Source organism: Macaca thibetana, chromosome 20, assembly GCF_024542745.1.
Source record: "Macaca thibetana thibetana isolate TM-01 chromosome 20, ASM2454274v1, whole genome shotgun sequence".
Taxonomy (NCBI): domain Eukaryota; kingdom Metazoa; phylum Chordata; class Mammalia; order Primates; family Cercopithecidae; genus Macaca; species Macaca thibetana.
Window position 1 is genome coordinate 36179814 of NC_065597.1, and position 23216 is coordinate 36203029.

The window sequence follows — 23216 nt, forward strand, 5'->3', positions numbered from 1 at the left end:
ATATATACTTATTACAGAAAATTTAGGAAATTCAGAGAAGAAAATGCAAGAATATTAAAATCATATGCAATATCCCACCACCCAGAGAGAACAACTGTCACTATTTTAGATGGTAAAGTATTATGATCTAATATGTTGTTCGTATTCCAGTTTTTTGCCTGTTGCTATACTTTCTTCCTTTAAAATGGAATGCTACATTGAGTTAATTTGGATGCCTGCTTTGCTCATTTATAAGTATGTCATGAGCATCATTCCATCCCATGAAATAGCACAGCCTGATGTTAACAGCTGCATTACATTGGGTATTGAACCATAATTAATTTCCCCCAAGTTTGTATTTGGGTTCATTAAGTTACATATGATGATTTTAATAACATAACATCATGAATGTGCAACCTTTATGCACATTTATGAATATTTTAGGATAACTTCCCAGAAATGATATTTCTGAGTCAAAGAGTATATATCTCTTGTTTGATTTCTCTCCCAAAATATTCCAACTACACTCCTACCATTGATGTATGAAAATCTCCATTTGGCACACTCTTGGCAATGCTTGGGATTATTAAAAAATGTTTTTCGCTATCGGATAGGCAAAATAATAATAACAATAACAGCAATATTATTTTCCTGTTCAATTTGCATTTATCTGATGACCAGTGCAGTTGAGTTCTTTTTCCCTTTCTTCACATTGGAATGTCTTTTGATTATTATTATTACTGTTACGCCGCTTGTACTGGGTGTTCTGTAGGAAAATCTCCCAGGATGGAAATCAAGAAGTCATCTTCGCTGGCTCTGATTCTGTCACTTGACAGTTGTGTCATCCCAGAGCCTGAGTGCCTCAGTTTCCTCATGTACCTAGTGGGGGCGGTGACGCCTGCCTTCTGGTGCTTTGAGATCGGGGACTGTGGCTTATAATATACTTGTGTATAAGAACCACATGGCATGAATCTTCCTGGCTATGTGACATTGGTCAGGTTCTCTAACCTCTCTGGGTTTCAGTTTTCTCATTTGTAAAATGGAGATAATAGAACCTATGTAATGGGACTGATCTGAGGCTTAAATGAGTTAATATACAAATCGTCCTCCGTCTCAAAAAAAAAAAAAAAAAAAAATACAAATCGTCCTTAAAACAGTGCCTGGAACACTGGGAGGACTCAATAACTATTACCAGTGTTCATCTATGTTGTATCCTTGATTTTTCATCAGGGCAATGCAACAGCACTTTCCTGGGAGAGGCAGATGATAGAATCTTGGCATGTCAGGGCTGCAAGACCCATGTAGAAATCACTGCTCTCACTTAGACCTGGTAGATTTGGGACCCAGAATGCGAAAGGAATTCACCCGAAGTCACCCTGCAAATAAGTGGCAGAGAGAGGACTAGAGCACAGTTCTCCTGATGTTGTCCCACAAAGATTTTACCCCTGAGCTACTGGTGGAAATGTCACCTCCCAGGGAGGATCAGTGTATTTGTTGTCTCCCCTCCTTGATGCTGGGAGTCCCAAAGGCTCCGGGAAGGAAAGAGGTGTGAAGCCCTTCTCATTCTGCTTGGTCTTAGGAGACCTTAGTGAGTCCCAGCGCCCCCACCTGAAGCCCCTGATAGCCTCCTACTCACTACAATGTCGTGAGTCTGTAAATATCAACTCCATTTTCAGGCTTAAACCTCCCAGTCCAAGGCCCTGCCAAAGAAGACGCCTGGCTTAGATCCCACTGAACTTCAAGGGTTCTTTTCTCCCCCTCCTCAGGTGTTCCCAAGATGCCAAGGCAGGGCAGTTTCTCTCAGACCTATTGACCAACCGAAAGGAGAACATTCCTCTCAAGGTTTCCGAAGACTGCCTTTACCTCAATATTTACACTCCTGCTGACTTGACCAAGAAAAGCAGGCTTCCGGTAAGCCGTGGGATCCCCTGGTCAAGGCGTGTCAGTTCCAGTACCCCGGATCTTCTGGGACAGACCAGAAGGGGATGAAGGCAGCTTGAGGAGGGAGCTACACAGGCCAGGACCTCAGGGCCTCCACAGGAAATACAGGCTTTCCACACCTCAGTTTCCCCTCATGACACAGGGACTCTGGGGGAGTTTGCTATGCATCTTTAATGAACATCTTAATTGTTCCAAGTTCCCTCATGCTAATAGAAAGATAAGAATGATTACTTTTAGTTACTAGATGAACAATCTGATACCCAGAGTGGATAAGACATGATTTCCAATAATGTTAGCAGTAGAAGGAACTTAGAGAAAAGCCTACACCCCAACTCTTCTTTTTTAAATGGAGAAACTGAGGCCCAGACAGGGAAGGAGAGGTCACCCAGCAGGGTGGTTTTGGCTCAAGTCTTCTGATCTTCAAACCAGTGCTTTCGACATGGAGTAGGGCATTGAGCTTGTATGTGGCCTTTCGCTAGCACACCAATATTCATCTGGGGTAACTTTCACTGTCCGGGTACAGGCTTTAAAGGAAAAATGCGGGACAAACCCAGAAGCACTTCCTTTTGCCTTTGGCCAAATATCTGGATTTTTTCTGTACCTATTTTCCCTCCCTAATTGTCTTGGCCAAAGGCTGATGACCCTGTGAGTCAGCATTTCCCAAATAAATGAAGGGCAGGAGGTGGGACAGGCTGCCAGCTGCAGGTTGCAGGGTGGGTAGGATTTTCTGGCAAAGGAGGCCACTCCAGGGTGTAAAAAGAAGGGGTGTTGCGTCCAACCGGTCTCCCAAGGGCACCATGGCATGGTGACCAGGAGTGGGAGAGCAGGTTTGCAAATGTGGGACTAGAAGTTGGCTCTACATGTGCTTTGTAGACTCGGGAAGTGGGAGAAAGGCTTACTCATTAATTAATTAATTAATTAATTCATTCATTCATTCTTCTATTGTGTACTCAGTGCCCCATATACACAGTTAGACCTGGGGCTTCAGGAAAAAGAAGAACATAAACCCACTCCACACAGCCTCTGCCTTCAAGGATCTTGCCATCTGGGCTGTAGAGACATATTCTCTCTTCAGTATGTTATTGCAGGCCAGCCTGCGGGCTCAGCCTTCACACAAAAATGGATGCACATTCAGACCCTCCCCAGGAGGCAGGCAGGGATTAGAGGTGTGGGAGAAACAGGGTCTCTGAGAACCTGGAGGCAGGAGAACCTCCAGGAATGGCCACAGGTTCTAGAACTACACAGTCTAGGTTTAAATCCTGGTTCTGCCTTTGACTAGCTGGACATTTCTTAACTTTTCTAAGCCTCTGTTTCCTTAAAATGAGAGTTATCACATATGATCAGTCAAGGGTGACCACTAAGCTTGATCTCAGTCCCTGGCTAAATAGGCAGAGGCAGGCTCATACCACTACCCTAACAGTGGACTCACTGCACTGTGACCGGCGCCTGCAGTATGCTGGGCAGCTCAACGTGTGGACTCTGGAGCCAGACTGCCTGGGTTAAAGTCCTGCTGCTACCACTTTTAAGTTGTAGGACCTTGGGCACTTTAAGTGCCTCCATTTTCCACCTGGAGAATGGGACAGTATTAGTATCTACCCAATGGATAGTTTATTTTACTGTGCTTAGAACAGCACTTGGGACATAGTTTATGTTATCAGTTATTTTATATTTTATTAGTATTATTATTACAATATTATTATTTTAACCCTTTCACTTCTTCCCTGCTACATGTGGACTTTTAAAATGTAAGAACCATGCATGAGGAATTGTATCCACTCTCATCCTTGGGTATTAGCAGAGTCCCTGGCACATATTAAGTTCTCAGACAGCGTTAGTCCATTGATTGAAGGCATCCTGAAGTGGGTGGGTCTTAGTCTGGGCTCTTGAGGGATGGACAGGATTTGGGAATGCAGAGGCATAGAGGAGGCATTTGAGGAAGAGACACCACCACAGGCATGTGTGCTTCCCGAGACAATCATTCATGCACAGATAAGTTTAATTCACCAGGAGAGAGTTAACTGAGATGAAGCTGAGATACAAGGGCTCCCCAAGGGTACGCTGAGCTGCATGAACAGTCCAGGCTTGAGGGTGATGGGAGTGAGGGGGAGAACACAACATCCTTAGCCTTTGCTATACCCATGATGATGTTCTCAGCATGAAGAGCCTTGGGAGGAGGAGGCACTGGAGGCTGGGTATAAAGGCACTGCAGGCTGGGTAGTTGGAGTGTGTACAGTGGGGTAGTGGCTTGGGCCCCAATTGGGAGAATTATGGAGAAGAGAGACTACCTTGGGCAACCTTGCTGGGCGCCGGTGAACTTTGGATAAGATCCTCCTTCAGTTGTGACCAACAGGTAGGTCACCAAACAAGACACCTTCTGAGTGCTCCCTGGCTCTGTGTCCTGTAACTGGTATGTTCCTTGCCCGCTGCCCAGGTGATGGTGTGGATCCATGGAGGGGGGCTGAGGATGGGTGCGGCATCAACCTATGATGGGCTGGCCCTTGCTGCCCATGAAAACGTGGTGGTGGTGACCATTCAATACCGCCTGGGCATCTGGGGATTCTTCAGGTAAGAAATGAGACTCTCCTCACTGCACTTTGGCCCCCAACACAAGGATGCTGGGTCACAGCTCTGGTCATGCCAGACCTCAGGGGACCTTAGCTAGGTTCCACAGTAAGGCATCCAAGCCTCATCACAATTGGACACTACCTACCCTCACTCCCCATCCACACTTGTCTGCTGGCCTCTGAGCTTTTGCATGTGCTGCTCCTTGGCCTGGAATGCTAACTCTACCTGAAGAACTCCTCTTCATCCTGCAAGACCCAAACCCCAGTTACCTCCACTGAAAGACTCATCTCTTCTTCACATATGTTTCTCCAGCACATTGAATTTCTCTGTCATGACACTTAGCAGGGAACACAGCCCTTGAAGGTTGACACATCTGACTTCTCGTGTAAAGGAGGGAAGGGGCAGAGTCACAGAGGGAGCTCAGAGCATGTTGTGGGGAAAGGAATGTGGGCTGCAGATGATGGGGTGCGGGAGCATCTGACCCCTTCCTGAAGGACTATTACGGCCACCTCACCCCATTTTCTGCTTGAAATCTGGCAAGTGCAGGAAGCAAGGATGGAGTCTTCCCCATCAGGTCTCCATGGGGACAGGAGTCAGATCTCCTTCAAGGTGCAATTACTATGAACCTTTACTAAGGGTTAACATCCCAGCACCCTAATCCCAAGTGAGTGATAGGAGGGCTGTGGGAGGGATTCCACTCACTGATGAGAAGGCCTAGGGAGATGGAGGATGGGTTCTGGTCTACCGTCAGCAAGACATCCCAGGCCAGTCTTGGCAGTATCATCTTCATCCCTTTCAGCCACAGCCTGTGTCTCTGCTCCCCATTACAGTAAGGCTGCTTCATGATCTCTCTCCACTTCCTGTCCTCCGTGTATCTCCTCCACCCGTGCGAGTCAGGTTTCTTCCTGACCATGCCACTCGGCTGGTCTCCTCATGGTCACCCATGACCTCCCCCTGCTCTCCACCCAACCTCACAGGACCTCCTAGCAGCAGCAGATGGCTGCTCAGCCTCTGTGACATGCTTCCTTCCCAGCCTTTCCTAGTCCCCAACTCCCCCTGTCCACAGGCCTCTCTTGTCTCCCTCTCCCTCCCTACTAAGTCCCAGTGATCCCAGGGAGCAGCCCAGAGCCCCTGTTTCCAGCCCACTTCACCTTTGAATCCCGCAGGCATCACTCACTGCCTTCTCCCCACCACTGGCTGTCTAAAGGGCGCCCCACTCTTCCCAGGGACAAGCTGAATCCTTGACTCCCACTGCCCCTTCCCAACCGAGATCCCCTCCTCCTCCCACCACACCTCCACTCAGCTGCTGCTGTATCCTCCCAGGGGCTCAGGAGAAGGCCTCATGGGCAGCCTGGACTCTCTATTTTCTTACAACCCTCTTGACTCCACCTTCAGAATCCACTATTTTGCAAACTTCCCTACCTCGCTGCTACCCCAGCCAAAGCTCTCTGTCTCTCACCTTGATTATGATCCTAACACTTACTTTCAGATTCCTGCCACTTTTATACTGAGGCTGAGTCGCACAGTACCAAGAGTGATCACTTAACATGTGCATTGAATCATGCAATGCCTCTGCGCAAAACTCTGCAGCGGCTTCCCATGTTCCTTATGATGACAACCAAAGTTCTTGCCAGGCCCCAGGGCCCTCTCTAGCTGTACCTCCTGACTCACACTTTCTTTCACTGGGCCCCAGGATATTTGCACTTGCTTTTTCTTCTGTCTGAAATTTCTTTCTTTGGATATTTGCAAGGCTCATGTGCTTGTTGTGCTTGTTTTATGAAGGTCTTTGTCTCCAATACCTCAAATGCCACTGCCTCCAAAAAGCCTTCCCTGATTGCGATCTGAAATGGCATCCCTTGTCCCACCCCTGTTTTTTTTCCTTATTCCATTGTATTTACCTCAATGCACTTTGACTACCTGACATCATTATATTCTCTCTATATATCTGTTTATCTGCTTGTGATCTGTAGTGGGAGCTCTGGCCTGTTTTGCTCTCAGATGTGCTCTAGCTCATAGGATAGTGTCAGGCATACAGTAGAGGCTCAGTAAATAGTTGCCAGTTGAGTGAATGTAGAACTATACATCACCACAATGTTGTAGGAATAAAGGCAGGGTCTCAGAGATGCTGAAGCCCAGTCTTATTCTTAAAGGCTCCCTGAGAGCCCCCAGCCCCATCTCTAGTCCTGAAGGTCCTGCCATGACATCTCTGTTCCCCACCCTCAACCTGTTCTCTTCCTCACAGCACAGGGGATGAACACAGCCGGGGGAACTGGGGTCACCTGGACCAGCTGGCTGCCCTGCGCTGGGTCCAGGACAACATTGCCAGCTTTGGAGGGAACCCAGGCTCTGTGACCATCTTTGGAGAGTCAGCGGGAGGAGAAAGTGTCTCTGTTCTTGTGAGTGCTCCTGGCACCAGGTCCAACCCCACACTGGATGTGATGCTGATGAGACCTTTTGGACACCTGTCAATCCAGCTATGCACACCTCTGATTACCCTGATACCTGGTTTCAGGACTGATGTTACTCACTGCCTAGCATCAGGGGGTGGAAAGCTAAAGAACAAGCTCTCCTTGGCCCCCAGGAAGATCAGATCTCAGCTTAGTGTCCCGGGGCGATATGAATCTCTAGTTGCAGCCTACAATGGTGGCATTCCCCTCTTCTAGCTTGGTTGAGCTCTCTCTCTCTTTCTCTCTCTCCTTCCCACTCGTTTTCACATAAGGACTCACATCCCTTCTCTTGGGAAGTAGGGATAGGCATAAATTATGAGTGAGGGCAGGCAAAGACAAGATGTGGACAGAGCTCATTGTTTAGTTAAACCAGAACTACGTGTGGAGGGGACATGGACACTGAGCAGGCTGGGGATTCCTCTGGGGTGGTCTGATGGCTGGTCCATGCCCAAGAAGGAGGCAACAGTCTCTGCGACTGTGGGGCCGGGTGGGCTAGGGGAGGCAGGCTAGAGGAAGGAGGGATGGAGCCAGGGATGGGGAGGGATGGGGCAGGGGTTGTGGGACACAGACGCAACCTGGGTGTGTGAGGGGTCCTGCTGGGGTGGGGTATTAGATGCAGGAGATACTGGGGAAACTGGGATGAAAAACCAGATGAGAGGTGCCAGGAGCTGTAGGAAGCCTTCCGCCTGCCTCGAGGTGGGCAGAGGGTCAGCCCACTGCTGGAGTCTTCAATCCTGTGTCGGTTTTATAGTGTGGTTTGATGTAGCCTGGGAGAGCGAGCAAGTCGCTGACCCTACCCCTGAGCATGAACTCTCCTCCCCTCCACTCTGCTCTCAGGTTTTGTCTCCATTGGCAAAGAACCTCTTCCACCGGGCCATTTCTGAGAGTGGCGTGGCCCTCACTGCTGTTCTGGTGAAGAAAGGTGATGTCAAGCCCTTGGCTGAGGTAGGTCTCCCGCTGGATACCCCCACCCCTTTGGCTCTGTGCTCCTGAATCCTCAGGGGTCTCTCTTGCGGTGGGTTCTAGCTAATGTTCTCCTAGAATCACTTGAGGCATCAGTGGCTGAGCAGGAAGGGCGAGGAGACACCTTGATCAGCATCCCAGTTTCATAGCCGGGGAAACCGACACAGGGCTTGGAAGGGATTTGCCAAGGGTAGCAGGTGATCAGGGCAGAGCTGGGACTCCAGCTCATGGCCCAGCAGGCAGTACAGTGCCCTGTCAGTGCCCACACTCCTCCTATGTGCCAGGGCCTGGTGCCATGTTGGGCAGTGATGGTATCTTGTGTCTCTCAGGGTCTGAGTCCTGTGGACCCACTTGTGGGCTGTCGGCCTGGAGCAATTCCACACTGAGCACCTGATCACCAGGGTTGGTTCCTGGAGAATTCACTGGTTGATTCATTTGTTCACACAACAAAACTAGGTGAAAAGTGAAGGCGAAAACAAGAGGTGTGCAGAGGTCATTGTTTGGCTCAATGCCAGATGTCCGTGTGGAGGAAATGTGGACACTATATGGCCTTATGTGGCTCTGCATTCTAGCCAAACACCTAACGCCTCCCCAAGCTTCTGCTATAATGTAGGGAATAGATGAGTAGTTACAGAATCACACAATTACAAAGCGTCACCTATGACAAGAGCAGTGAAGGTGAGGTACTTGCTGCTACAGCAGAATCTAAAGAGAGCTTTGAGTCCCAGGGCAGGAAGAGGTTACCAGGGAAGGCTGCCGGAAAAGTGACCAATGAGTCAGGAGCAAGGAATGTCCAGGGAGTGGGAGCAGCACATGCGTGCGTCCTGTGGCAGGAGGACGCATCCCAATCATGAGGGAGAGAGAGAGACAGGGTCGACGGGGCCAGCGCAGGGAGAGCAGAGGGAGCATGGCAAGTACTGAGAGCGGGAACATTGGCAGGGGCCACACTGCACAGGACCCTGGCAAGGATTTTGTCATCGTCTGGAGAATGGTTGTAAGCCAAAGGGAGAGGTGATCAATAGGAATCCAAACCTAGGCTGAGGATAGCCCACTGGAGCCAGTGACCTGGAGGATTTCGGTAGATATGAAAGCTTGTTTGAGGACAACATCCAAATTTAAAGGGCTGGTACATAGTAGGAGAGAAAATGGGGATGCCAAGAATTTTAGAATTTTTGAGAACTTTTTAAGAATTCATTTGTTATAAGCAACAGTTGCTCATTGACCCGACTTAAGTCAAGAAGGAGGATTAGCCTGGTGTGGTGGCTCATGCCTGTAATCCCTGCAATTTGGGAGGCCGAAGCAGAAGGATTGCTTGAGCCCAGGAGTTCGCGACCAGCCAGGGAAACAAAGTGAGACCCTGTCTCTAAAAAAAAAAAAAAAAAATTAAGCTGGGCATGGTGGTGCAAGCCTGTGGGCCCATCTACATGGGCGGCTGAGGAGGGAGGATCACCCGAGCCCCGGAAGTCTAGGCTGCAGTGAACTGTGTTTGCACCATGGCACTCCAGCCTGGATGACAAAGCAAGACCTTGTCTCAAAATCTTCTTTATAAAAGTAGAATTAATTTTTGAAGGAAATAGAGGTCTGGGATGAGGCTGAGCTTTGTGAAAAAACAGGAAACAGAAATTACACAATGATGGGAATCCTAGACTCTCTTACTCTTTTTCCTCTCTCTCTCTCTCTGAATGTCTTTCTCTCTGTCTCGCCCTCTACTTCTCCCGTTCCCTGTTTATTTACTTGAGAAACACCCTGGGCATTGATTCTGTCCCAGATCCTGCACCAGATTCTGGCAGCCTGTGCACTTGCTCTGCCTCCCCACCATGGAGCCTGCCTGCTCTCCCTCTGTGCCCTTCTTTCTGGCTGTACTTTGTTTCCAGTCTGCATGAGCACCCTATCTGCCCCTAAGCTTAAGGACTCTCTTTTGGTTCCAGAAAGTAGTCAGGCTGTCTTTTCTGTTGTGAAAAATGAGCATTTTTACATTAGCAGCTCTCCGCCCCAATTCCAGGTCACTTAGGAGAGAGGCTCACTGTCCTGTCTTTGCTTAGATGTCCCTGGACTCTTAGAAAAGAAGGAAACCAGAGTGTGCTGGGCAGACTGACTCCAATCCCCAGGACAGGAAGAAGGGAGCCTCTCCCCAAGACAGTTATTTTATGTTTATATTTTTACATTTTTTTAAAGATGGAAAGAGGTTCTTGGTGCATTAATTGGTGTTGCTCTGTGGCTTGAGTTAGGACAAAGGTGAACAGACCATCGCTCATGGCCACATCTGGATCTATGCCTGCGTGGCTCTTGAGCTAAGGATGTTTTTTAAAAAATTTTTTTGATGATTGAAGGGAATCAAAAGAAGAATAATATTTAATGAAAAGAATCAAAAGAAGAATAATATGTCATGAAACAAAATTACATGAAATTCAAATTTCAGTGTCCATAAAGAAAGTTTTCTTTGAACACAGCGACACCCCCATTCATTTACCTCATGTCTATGGCTGTGTTTCATGTCAACAGCAGTGTTGAAGTTGCAGCAGAGACCACGTGGCCCACAAAGCCTCAAATATTTACTATTTGGCCTTGATGGGCACATTGCCAACCTGTGCCCTAAAGAGTCATGCTTGATTACTGTTTAGGACTCTAGTACACAAATGTGCAGCTGGAAACTCCTGGCTGTGCTACAGACGCCTCACTCAGCTGAGAAACCCCGACTATGTCTTACAAGGGAAGACATCCTGTTTATCTTTAGAACTCACCTTTAAAGCACATTCGCTACCTTCTGAAGTGCCTCTGTGTGAATCGTCTTATCTAGGCCTCCTGCAATTCTGCACGTTGGGAGACATGGCACTCTCCCACATGTATTAACTCGTGAGGTAGGTGCAGTCATTATTCCCATCCGTGGGTGGAGAAACCAAGACTCAAAGAAATCAGGTGGACTGCCTGCGGCCTAATGGCTGGTAAGTGGAGCATCTGGGATTTGAAGGCAAACAAGGAAATTCAGGATTCCATGCTCTCTACCCCAGTTCTACCTCGTCTTTCTTGACACATTCAGCTTGAGATCATTATGTCCATTGCAATGGAGATAAGGTAGCAGAGATGAGAGATTACATAATTGACCCATGTTACAATTGAGATTAGTAAGAGAGGCAACACTCTGTGGGACCTGGAACCCACACCCACGGGTCTACAGTATCTTCTGCTGCCCCCTGCCACTTGTACAAGGTGGGCTTGGGGTAGAACGCCACTTTCCACGTTGATGGAGAGAAGGGACGTCGCTCTTGAACTCTACCACTGCCTGTGATCTTTGCAGAAATTTGCCATCGCTGCTGGGTGTCAAACCATCACCTCAGCTGTCATGGTTCACTGCCTGCGACAGAAGACGGAAGAGGAGCTCTTGGAGACGACATTGAAAACGGTAGGTGTGCCTGTTCCTGTAGCCCAAACTCTGTAAACTTGGTCCCAGACTTCTTCATTTCAACTGTCCTCTTTCCCTGGGACAGTTACCTGTGACAACTTGTCAACTCTCAAGAGTGTCAGTATCTGAATGGGGAATCTAATTTGTCCTTTTTTATTGTAAAATGGCACAAATGTAAAAAAAAGAAAAGTCCAAAAATAGCATGATAAAGAATTGACCAAATTTAATATTTGACCAAAATTTAATATTTTGCAGTTCTTGTTTTCAGATGTAATTTTGAGAAACTAAACGTTACAAATATTCCCATGGGACGTCATTATCCTGAATTTGGAGGATGGAGTTATTAAGCTCAAAGATTTTCAGAAAGATGTCACAATTTATCTTGGTTGACTTAGAAACTGTCTGTATTAGACCTGGTGGTGGTCCAGTTTTCTAGATTTTCTGAGACTCTGACTCAGTTGTCATTCTAGGATAGTCATTTGCCACTCAATCATTAATCCATCTACTATGATCTTCTTATCCATCTATCTGTTCACTAATTCATCCAATTCACTGATATATTTTAATCAATCTATATCAACCTGTTCATAACTTTTTATTTATCTCTTTTCAATCCAGCCACCAATCATGGATCATCCAGCCACCTTATATCTTCACTCCATCACCCATTCCTCCAAAACCAACAATCCAGTTATCACCTATCCACTAGTTTTCACCCATCTATTCATGCGTTCATCCAATTCAATTGTACCTCATGTATTGACCAACTCCATCTATCCCTCTAATGATCCATGCTCAGTATGTAGGGGCGGGTGTTAGAGGTAGTGAAACAGACATGAAGGGGACATATTCCCCGCTCACAAGGAACTATCCAGAGAGAAACACATTTGTATACTTCGCAGGTTGAGTATGGTGGCAGCACAGAGGGGAAGCATTCATTATAGTCCTCGGGGATGCTTCACAGGGAAGGTGGAGGAGCCCGGTTTGAGACCAGACAGCGGAATTTGGGAGTTCATGCCCTTAACCCTGACTCCACCTTGTCTTTCTTGAGAAACTCAGCTTTGAGATCATTGTGCCCATTTTAATAGAGGTAACAAAGAGAGATAAATTTTGTAGTTGCTCCATGTCACAGTTCAAATCAGTCACAGAGGCAACACTGTGGAACCCAGAACCCACAACTGCGCCTCTAGAGTATCTTCTGCCACCCCTGCCATCCTCACATATTAGGACTTGTGGACCTTTAGGATTGATGGACAGCCATGGCAGTCTCTCATCACAGGGAAGCCCAGCAGGACAAACACCCAGAGGATACAGCACCCAGGGACACTGCAAACTATTGCCTTTGAGGGGGAAGAGTGTGAATTCCAAGCACAAGAGTAGCCTGATCCCTGGATTCTCTCCTTGGACCTTTGGCTACTCCTGGGTCTCAGGGCCAGCCTCTACCACTGGACTCTGCTTGTGTTTCCATGGGTTGAGTCCAATGTGTTCTTGGGGCTTAGGTCTTGGTTCAGACTCTAAGTGAACAAAGTGTTCAAGGAATTCAAACACACTTGTTTTCTAATGCCTGGAAGGAGGGAAATATCCCAGCAATTCTGCATGTGGCATCAGAGGACCCAGACTAAAAGGGAAGAGTTGAGTCTTTGGGGAACCCATCCCTAAGATCCTGGGACATCCTTTTGAGTTTTTCTGAGATCTTGTGGAAGCGCCTCCATGATTACCCCCTGCTTCCAGTACACATACATATAGACACAGAGACAAACGCACATAGACACACACACAGAGAAACACACACAGACACACACACACACAGAGACATACAGACACACAGAGACACACACCACACAGACACCCACACACAGACACACACACACACACAAAGACGCACACACACACACACACACACACACTCTCCTGGCTAGTGGGACAACAATCCTTAATGGAGGAACCTGCACTGGTTACGTCCTGAGCACAGGTCAGACGTGTGGGAACTGCAGTGCAACACTACAGTCACTGCAATCTTGGTGAACACACACCAAGGAGAAGCATGGGGTAGGATGAGTCTCAGTGAGCTTGTGTGAGTCAGGACTTTCCAATAGGAGATGAGGAAACTCCCCCAAGTGCCTTGAACAGAAAAAGAAATGTGTTGCGATAGCATTCTTGTGTAAACTGAAAATCTCGGGAGTTGATGGCTTCAGGCATGGCTGGATCCAGATGATCACAGGATATTATCGAAAATCTACCATTCTCTATCCTTCAGATTTGCACATCTCTGTGCTGGCTTCACTCTTAGGCAGATATGTCTCCTGGGAAGGTTAAAGACTACGGCACTTATGTTCTAGCTACTTAAAACCTCTGTTACTAAACATTTCCTGCAGAAGTTTTGTGGTAAACTCTATTGGATTGACATGGGTGTATGCCCATCCTGGAACTAATATTCATGTTCAGGGAGATGGAGCCCCCTGGGTCACATATCAATATCTGAATTCATGGAGTGATGAGGGAAGAAGGAGGTCTCCGAAAGGGAATTGGCGAGTACTTCCCAGGGGAAGAGGAAGGGGAGAGGGATGGGGGGCCAGTCAGCTTCAACGAGCGGGCGTCCTCTCCAGAGCTCCATCAACTCTGGCTCAGAGTCCCCGGCCCATCTTTCCCATGCTGGTGCCTACCCCTCCCTGCTATGCCTTCACCCTGTGCTCAGGCCCAGCAGAGCCGGAGTCCTGCCCACTTCATTTCGGCCCAGCCAGCTTGGCACCAGGAGGGAGAAACTGACACCTCTGTTGTCCCAGTCTCCCAGATCAGTGTTCTCCTGGGAAGGCTCTAACCCACATCGTCTGCCTTTGTCTTCACAGATGTTCTTCTCCCTGGATTTACATGGAGACCCCAGAGAGGTAAGGACCTTTTGTTTCTCAATTACAGGTTTTGAGTCTTAGCACCTTTAAGCTCCAATTAACTGTGAGTGAAAGAATCGTCTCTTGGGTAATTATAGTAACTCCTGTGTGCTTGATACTGAGACCCAGAGAGGGGCAGTGACTCACCTGGGTAACACAGCCAGGAGGACAAGCGGCAGGCCTGGAACCCATTTTCCTGACTCCCAGTCCAGTGCTCCCAGGCTTCACCTCTGCATGCACTGGGCTCTGCCCATTCCCCTTTTTTTACATTTCCCACTCCCCATAATGGCACTATGGGAGGAGGCTGAACCAGAACCTTCCACTATCAGGAGGCAGAGATAGCAGGGATGATTAGGCATGGAGAGGGGAAGCCTCAATCTCAGTCCAAGGACACTCGCCTCCTCCCAGCACGCAGGAAACTCCAACATATCCTCCCGATCTCCTTACTCCCACCCCCACCTCCCAGTGGGTTGACTGTTTCTGGTGACATCACCTCTGCAGCATCTTACAATCCTGTCCTCTATGCTGCCTCCCTGGAGGTCTCAGCACTCTCCTTAAATGGTCTTGGGAGGAGTACATGAGATTCATTCAGCAAAGACTTAAACACTTCATATGTGCCAGGACTTGTTTAGGAGCTGGGGATATAGCAGTGCCCTCTTGGGACCCTCCATTACAGTGCAGGGAGAGTGCAATAGAAAAGCAAATCAAGTGTGTATTCTGTTTGATGGTATGCAGCATTAGGGGATAAAGTTTGCAGGTGGTTTCAATTGAAGTAGCAGGATCAGGGAATGGGTCAGTGAGAAGGTGGCATTTGAGCCAAGCTCTGGAGAAGGCGGGAAGTCAGCTGTCAGGAAACCTGGAGAAGCCTATTCCAGGCAGAGGGAACAGCCACTGCAAAGACCCTGAAGGAAGTGGCCAGTCTGGCTGGAGAGGACCGATTGTACTCTCCAGTACTGAATTCAAAGTACTTGGATTTGGATTCAGAGCAAGATGGGAAGCCTTTGGAGGATTTGAACAGAGGAGTCACATGATCTTAGATCTTACAGAGGTCTCTGCCTCCGGTGTTCACGTAGACTGTAGGAAAGGGGCAGAGTGGATGCAGTTGACCAATTGGGCGGCCACTGTGTTGCCATAATCCAGGCCAGGGCTCCTGGCTGCTTAGACAGAGCTGTGGCAGTGGGGATGGGAGGAGCGGTTGCAGTCTGGATATCTTGGAAGGAATAGCTGAGAGGATTTGCTGATGGACAGGATGCAGCGGGTGAGAAAGAGAGGGGAGTGGAAGATGCCCTGAGTTTTCTGACACAAGCAAGGTCATGCCCGCACAGGGCAGCCACTTGAAAACTCTGAGTGGACAGCGGCAATCACTTGTCATTGTTGCTGATGGGAGTCTTCTGCATGGCTGCCGTCCAACTGGGGTGCTCCTGTCTCTCTCTTCAACTTTTATATCTTCTACTTCACCTTCCCTCCCCATTTCCACGTCTTTTGGTGCAGCCTGACTCGCCTTCCTTAACAGAGTTAGAGTATGTCACCCCCACTTCTTAAAAGCCTGGCCTTCCTTATGAGACAAATCCCCTTCCCTCCATGGAGTTAGGCCTTCAAAGCACACCTGCATGCGCACTGTGTGCCAGACTGTGCAGAAGGCAGGCTCTGCACCTGTCCCTCCCTCTAGACTTTGCCACATGGCATTTCTCCAAGCCCAGAACTCTTGGGTGTTTCTGGAATTGACCCTGCACAGAGACACCTGTGTCCTTTTGCTCATGCGATTCCCACTCTTTAGAAATTCTCACTCCTTTCCTCACCTGTCAATATCATTCAGTGCCCAGAGCCCACCGCAGGCGGGCAGCGCCTCCTCCACGTAGCCTGACTTGCATCTCCTTCCAGAGAGGCTGCTCCTCTTGCTGCCTTCCCAGGGCAGGCCTGCCTGAACTGCACAGCCTCTCAAGGCACCCAGACTTGCACCCCAATCCTGTTCTGTATTTTTAGCTTTATTGGATTAGGATCTGTACCTTGTCCAGCTGGGTCTGGTCCCTGTCACAGAACATCTCCCCCAGGCAGCCCAAACTAGCTCGTCAATCATTGGCTTTTGTAGAGCAGATCAAAGGTCCCTGAAGCCATAGGGTCTCAAAGGCTAGGAATTGTCCAGTTCCATCTGATATCCAGGAGGGAAATACAGCCCATGGAGCGTGGAACTGGGAAGATGGCACAGAGGATTGGGGTCTAGGAGAGGAACCCGCAGCAACCCTGCTAACAAGTAATACCTAACATTCATTCAGCTCTTCCAGACACCAGGTGCTGTGCTAAGTATTTCACATGTGTTCAGCCATTTAATCCTCATAATAACTCACCTCTTAGATGAGAAAACTGAGGCCCAAACAGGTGAAACTCCCAGCCAGTAAGTAGCAGAGCCAGGCTTCAGATCCAGTTAATCTGCTTTCAATGTCCATGCTCTATCTTAGCAACTACACCATTGTGACTAAATATGAAATATAAAAATATAACTACCCAGGACCAGCTGCCCTGATGGCAACACGTGAGTCAGGCTCTCTCTAATCTGTGACAGCATAAAAATTATTCATCAAAGGTAAAATCTAAAATCAAGACATGGATCAAAATACTGTGAGTTCATCACTGATTCTTTTCTTCATGATTTTCTCTCTAATAGGGAATCAAGTCCTAGTTTAGGCTCCTTAAGTGATGACGGTTCAGTACCTCCTCAAAGCCACCCATGGATCAGTAACAGCTCTTGTTTAAATTCAGATAGATAGCACCATCTTTCCTCATTAATCATGGATTCTGCGTTTATAAATTCACCTGCTTGCTAAAATGTCCTTGTAACCCTAAAATCGATACTGGTGGCACTTTCGTGGTCACACACAGGCAGGCACAGAGCAGGGGAAGGTGGATTTGCATGATGGGCATATTCCATCTGAGATCCGGCGAGGCAACCTCTGTCTTCTCGTTTCATCTCTCATGCTAACAAGTGTCCTCTTCACGGTCTATTTAGTGCCATGTGTTCTGCATTTTTGTGCTTTTTGTGGTGATGTCACTGTTTAGAGTGGCTCCAAGAGAAGCGCGGCTGTCTGCATTCCTGAGCTAAGCAGGCTGTGCTGTGCCTTACGGGGAAGGTGCCTGTGTGAGACAAGCTTGGGTGAGGCAGGAGCTGCAGTGCTGCTGGCCATGCATTCGGTGTTGAAAAATCCACAAAATAGCACGTTCAGAAAAAGGAGAAGGAAATTGGCTGATTCATACATGAGGCTGTGATGGAAAGGGCTAAAGTAACATCTCTTGTGTGGGATGGAGCTGTGGAAGTGTCTTTCAACAGAAACCCACACATAAAAGAAGGTTGATGAAAATGTTGTGGCCAGAGGTTTGCAAGAGCCTAACCCAGTATTTCCCCTTTGAGGGATGACTCTGTATTCTCTAATTCAGCGCTCATGGGAGCTTTATCGGAAGCAACTGCCAGGACTACCAAAAATCAACTGTGGACACAGAGAGGGAAACGCACGCACTTCAAATTGAAATATATAGGCATGTAATTTTATATAGATAATACATATTTTTCAATCTGAGTGAAGATTTCTTCCTCTCCTCATCACCTGACCAGTATCAGTCTCTTCCTGAAGTTCTACCCCTGAGTCACAGAGACCTACCCCGTTAAGTTAGGACCCTGAGCACGTGCAGCCATGGCCCATAGTCACGCCGGTGTGTGGTACTGGTCTCACCCTCAGACAGGCAGAGTTGGGGACATGGGTGTGACCAGGGAGGGAATCATAGGCACTGCATTGCTCTCTCCCAGAGTCACCCTTTGTTTACCACCGTGATTGATGGGCTGCTGCTGCCGAAAACACCTGAAGAGCTTCAAGCTGAAAGGAAGTTCCACACTGTCCCCTACATGGTCGGAATTAACAAGCAAGAATTTGGCTGGAATCTTCCAACGGTGAGAAGGCGCAGGCCTCTTGGAGGGACTCACCCACCCCCATCAGCCCTCCTGTCTCTGGTCCCAGCAGTGCTTCCCTCTCTGAGCCCCACTTTGAGTCCCGGGCAGCTGTTCCCTTCAGAAGGTGTTACCATTTCCATGGAAACCTTCTCCAGGAGGGCACAGGGGCCACCTGGGTTTCAGGGCCCTGGGATTCCCTCTTCCTATATTCTCTGATTGTCTTCTTTGAAGAATCCTGAAGTGTCTGTTCTGGGAGGGCCAGTAGAGAAAATAATTGTGCAGATGGGAAAACTGAGGGGGCTTAGGCGGAGGAAGGAGCTGAGGAGTACAGAGAGGCAGTCAGTCAGGGGCTTCCTGGCTTCCCACCTCGGGCTGCCTATGCATAGTTCCCCCGAAAATCACTCATGCTCTTCATCATCTCATTGGAAATATCCAAAGAAAGTGGCTTCTTCTTGAGTTACCATTGACTTCTAGGGAATAGTAGACATCAGGTCTACTTGAGAGTGCAGGGTTAGAGGAAGATGAGGATGGAAAAGCTACCTAATCGGGTGCCATGATAAATACCTGGAGATAAAATAATCTATGCAGCAAACTCTATAGACCCAAATTACTCATAATCAAACCTGCACAGGCACCCCCAAACCTAAAATAAAAGATGGAAACAAATAAATAGAAAAAGTGATTGACTTCTAAAAGTAAAGAAGGGTTCTCCTTCCAGTTGAAGATCAACAAAGCTGACCCTGGTTAAAGTTGTAGGACGGGTTTATTCAGTAACATGATTGCAATAGGGAAAACAGTCCAGCATGGACTGGACTCACATCCCCGAAACAGAAGCCTGGCAATATTTCATAGACCAGGTGTGCCAAGGGAAACACACTGTGGTCTGTGGGGAGGGGCTTGGTCCGTGTGGCTAGGCCACCTGGATGTCTTCATCCTGGCTCACCTGGGGCAGAAACAAACTTCTCTTATCTTCAGGACAGGAAGCCATGCGTTAGACTGCAGGAAGCTTCCATTGAAGTCAGCCTCTACTCCTTCCACAGGGACTGGGAAGATCAGGAGTGAGCTCCCTGAATGTTTGCATTGCAAGGAGAAGGCTCTCAGGTCCTCCAGGAAACAGGATTGGGTGGTAGATTCACATCCCAAAGGGCAGAGAAAGGGTTTATCATTGCAGGTTTTCTAAAGTAACTGCTCTAATTGGGTTCAGGGGCCTATCTGCTTCTGTCCAGTTTTTGGCTGGAGCAGAGTAAATTGTCCTGGCAGGGTTGAGCCTTCCCAGGCAGGTATGTTAAGGATACTGGGGTCATTCTAGGGACACAGCCTTAAGCTGCTATAAGCGATGCTAGAGTTTGATCGAGTCTCTGAGTGCAGAGGTTTGGGAAGAATTGTTATGTGCGTAGAGATGTGCAGTTCACCCCTCAGAAGGATTTCAGAAGTTCTACCAAAGACCAAAGCCACGAAGGCAGGATCTAAGGCTTTCAGTGTCATCTGTGACACGTGGCAGTACTTGGGAGGTCTACATCCTCTTCTCCAGAGTCCTCCATTCCACACAGGCCTGGCAGAAACCTTGGCTCTCCATGTCACTGACCACTATAGGGATCCCAGTCACACACACACACACACACACACACACACACACACACACACACACACACACAGCAAAATACTGCCACAGCTTCTCCAAAAATTTTTTTTTCGTAATCTTTGCAATGCTTGAATTTCTGGATATAAGCCCATTTGATTAATTGATTTTGCCCATTTCAGTAAAGACCCATGTCCTTAAAATCCCCCAAAATGAGAGGACTTTCAGTCTGCATTGGTTTGGTCAGTTGGTCAGTTTGTTTGTTTATTCTCATTAATTCTCAACGATTCATAAATGCTTAACTTTTTTTTTTTTTAACAGTCGATGGGCTATCCACTCTCCGAAGGGAAACTGGACCAGAAGACAGCCATGTCACTCTTGTGGAAGTCCTATCCCCTTGTTGTAAGCATCTAAGAATCATGGGAATTGGCTGAGACGCAGAGAGGGACAATGACTTGCCACAAATCATACAGCAATTAAAAGGCAAAATGAAGACTGGGGCCTCAGGGTTTCCCCCATCTTTCCACCTTTCCCACTTTGCTTTCCACCCTAGCAGGGAGTTGCACAGGGCTTGTGAGATTCACCATTGAGGCAGGCCTTCCCAGTGGGCTAGAGAAGCAGCATCACTCACCAGGGGATTGTGGCCACTTTATTGATCTATTTCAGTACATTGCTAAGGAACTGATTCCAGAAGCCACTGAGAAATACTTAGGAGGAACAGATGACCCTGTCAAAAAGAAAGACCTGTTCCTGGACCTGATAGCAGATGTGATGTTTTGTGTCCCGTCTGTGATTGTGGCCCGGCACCACAGAGGTAAGTCCCAGAGGTCGAACAGGGGAGGGACGTGGACCCCACCAGCTTCTGTATCTGACCCGCCTACCTCCTAGCATAGACAGACCTGGAAATAGCTGAGGGTCAGACTTCAAGGCTGATTCCATATGGCGTGGCATGAGATGCTGTCTTATTTTGGTTTATGCCAGCAGCAGACTGTTAGAAAAAAAAAACCCAGAGGCAAGTAGTTTTTTAAGGTGATGACCCCAGATAACAGCAGTAGGGATGTGGGGAAGTGAGAGAGGAAAGAGATGGAATCCAATCCATGATGCATTGCCAAGGGAGTATCCACTGTGGACAATTGGAGCTGGGAAACTCAAGGAAACACGGAGAATACAGTGCTCAGGGGCGTCCCTTCTGAGTGGCAAGGGAGACAGGGTATTTGTGTCCCAGCTTCTGCTTGTGATTGGTTGAAGCCTCTTGCAAGGAGTTGTTTATTGCCTGTGACTTTGACCTGCTGCACACAAGGGCAGAGTAGTCTCTTGTGACCAGACAAAGGCCTCAGGCCGGGCCCTACAGATGCTGGAGGTGGAAGTCAGGCTGGCATGACCAGGAGGAGGGGATATGGGTGAGACACTGACAGCATCTGCTGCAAGGGCTCCATGCCTGGAGTTATCGTGGGACACAGGGCTGCTGTGGGACAAACACTGAAAGATGAGTCGTGGAAGGTTTTTAAGGTCCAAGCCGGCTGGAAACAAGTTTGTTAAGTATTGGAGCTGGATAAAAAGTGGGAGCCCTGCATGGGATCCGGAGGATTGTCCAGGACCAAGAAGGCCAAAGGGAGGAGCCAGGGCGGGTGTGGGGGAGGTGGTCTGAAGAATGGCAATGTCTGAGACTGGCTTTTGTCTATCTCGGTGTGTGCAGTAATGGGCAAGCACAGGTCCAGGGCAGGGTCTATGCAGGACCTTCTACCACTGACCCAAGGCTGTGTGGGTGGGGTGTGAGGTTAGGGATACGTGGGCTCATCTATAGGGAATAAACAACTCCTTGTAAAAGCCTTCAACCGGTGTCCTTTCCTGGGTGCCAACTAGAGGGGGCTCACAGGACTCTTTCTTCCAGCTCTCATTCGCCTAGCCTGCAAGCCAGGAGATGTCCTTTCTCTAACCATCCTGGAAGGGTTTTTAAATTTGGAACTTCATAAGCATGATAAAAACTTGCTAAAGCTGATCTAGCAGGTGCCCAGACACTGGTTTGCACAGGAGGGGGTAGGTGCTCATAACTCTCACTTCTTCACAGGGTCCTGATTAAACTCTATAACCAGGACCACTGCAGTTGAATCTGTTCTTTCTTAAAGTTGGCCTTGCCCCATGCTCTGCATCGGATCTATATATAATGTTCGCATCTCCATCTTCTGATGGTTTCAGCAATACTCAACTTCTGTTTCTCATCTGATTTCCCATGACTTTGAGTTCAGCGTTTTGTTTTGGCTTTTCCCAGGACAACACAGATTTTATCAACTTTCCCCTATTGTCCTGTCTCACACTTTTTGGTAAAAATAACATTTCTGAATATAAAATTAATATGTAAAATTATAGAAAGTTTCAAAAATATGGAAACACCGAAAGAAGAAACTAGGTATCACTCGTAATTCCACTACCTGGAGGCAAGTGGTATAAATTTTTTGTGTTTTCATCTAAAGATTTTCCATGTCCTATATACTTTAAGAATCAATTTTATATTTTACTTTTGTTCATACAATACTATGTTGTGAGGATTTTCTGAATGTTGATACAAACTCATCAAAGCATTCCTTATTCCATGAAATGGCTGTATTAAATTGACTTTAATATTCCTATCCTATTAGACATTTAGCCTGGCTGCTCACACTCTGATGCTACAATAACATTGTGCTCAGCCTAATGTTCGTAAGTCTCTAACAGCATGTCTAACAATTTTCTTTGGATTATTTTGAGAAGTGAATAACTATGCTGGGCAATAGAAATGATTTAGAACTCTGAGCAAATACTGCAAAATTGCATTCCATTGCATAAGAATGTGGATCTCTTAATTTTCCCTCTTATTTGGGATGCTAAGGTTAAATATTAACATAAGACTGCCAGTTTTATAAGCCTTCCCCACCAACAAGAAGCACATCAGCCTGTTTTAATCTGCATGTCTTTCACGACTAGCCCTCTCATTGTCTCTGTTTCTCTTATTGTGCCAAATTGTCATTACCCAAATCTGTGCCCTACTTTCCTCTGAAGACTTGTGATTGTAAGAATTGTATAAATATCAATGGCTTTAGCCAAAGAGTTTTACAAAGTATGTTTTGGGCAGCATGCTACCTATAATAAATTCTCTCATTCTCCAAAGCTCTTTCTTCTATGGTTGGCTCTGAGTTCCTTTGGAAAATGTTCAAGGGGCAAAGGCGAGGTCAAACACTCCCTTTAGTTAGTTTTGCTTGACCTTGAAGCAGCCATTTAACAGGTGGATTACAGAGCCACAGAAGGATGGCATCTTCCCAAGCACGCTTCCTGCTGAGCCGAGGGTGCAGTGAAGGAGACTGACAAAGATGAGTGAATAGATTCTTCTTCATTCTCGCATTGAAATGACATGTGCGAGTGGGGCATGAGGTTAGGGATGCATGAGCTCCGATTGTTAAATCCTTTTGTGGATGAATATTTAAGGATGTTAAGAAATGATGACTGGAGGTCATGGCTCATGCCAATACTCTCAGCACTTTGGGAG

At 47.5% G+C, this 23216-nt stretch overlaps 4 protein-coding genes across 6 annotated transcripts in view; 2 read left to right on the top strand and 2 right to left on the bottom strand.

The window, feature by feature from the left end:
* Positions 1-15712, bottom strand: part of MT3 (metallothionein 3) — an 892117-nt gene extending 876405 nt beyond the window's left edge. Inside the window, exon 1 of the mRNA XM_050773157.1 lies at positions 15709-15712. The gene's annotated coding sequence lies outside the window, so the exon portion shown is untranslated. The remainder of the gene's footprint in view (positions 1-15708) is intronic.
* The window catches only part of LOC126943833 (liver carboxylesterase 1), a 133084-nt gene that overhangs the window by 105628 nt on the left and 4240 nt on the right, over positions 1-23216 (top strand). The gene's annotated exons all lie outside the window — the stretch shown is intronic.
* Positions 1-23216, bottom strand: part of LOC126943848 (liver carboxylesterase 1-like) — a 123567-nt gene that overhangs the window by 61134 nt on the left and 39217 nt on the right. The gene's annotated exons all lie outside the window — the stretch shown is intronic.
* The window catches only part of LOC126943835 (liver carboxylesterase 1-like), a 32631-nt gene that overhangs the window by 5284 nt on the left and 4131 nt on the right, over positions 1-23216 (top strand). For 2 of the 3 annotated variants that reach the window (XM_050772929.1, XM_050772930.1), the window contains exons 3-11: positions 1746-1890; positions 4352-4485; positions 6728-6881; positions 7770-7877; positions 11191-11295; positions 14142-14180; positions 17977-18117; positions 20018-20098; positions 20363-20510. In XM_050772929.1, coding sequence (XP_050628886.1) covers positions 1746-1890; positions 4352-4485; positions 6728-6881; positions 7770-7877; positions 11191-11295; positions 14142-14180; positions 17977-18117; positions 20018-20098; positions 20363-20510 — 1055 coding nt within the window. The remainder of the gene's footprint in view (positions 1-1745; positions 1891-4351; positions 4486-6727; positions 6882-7769; positions 7878-11190; positions 11296-14141; positions 14181-17976; positions 18118-20017; positions 20099-20362; positions 20511-23216) is intronic. The other variant, XM_050772931.1, reaches the window with a different exon arrangement.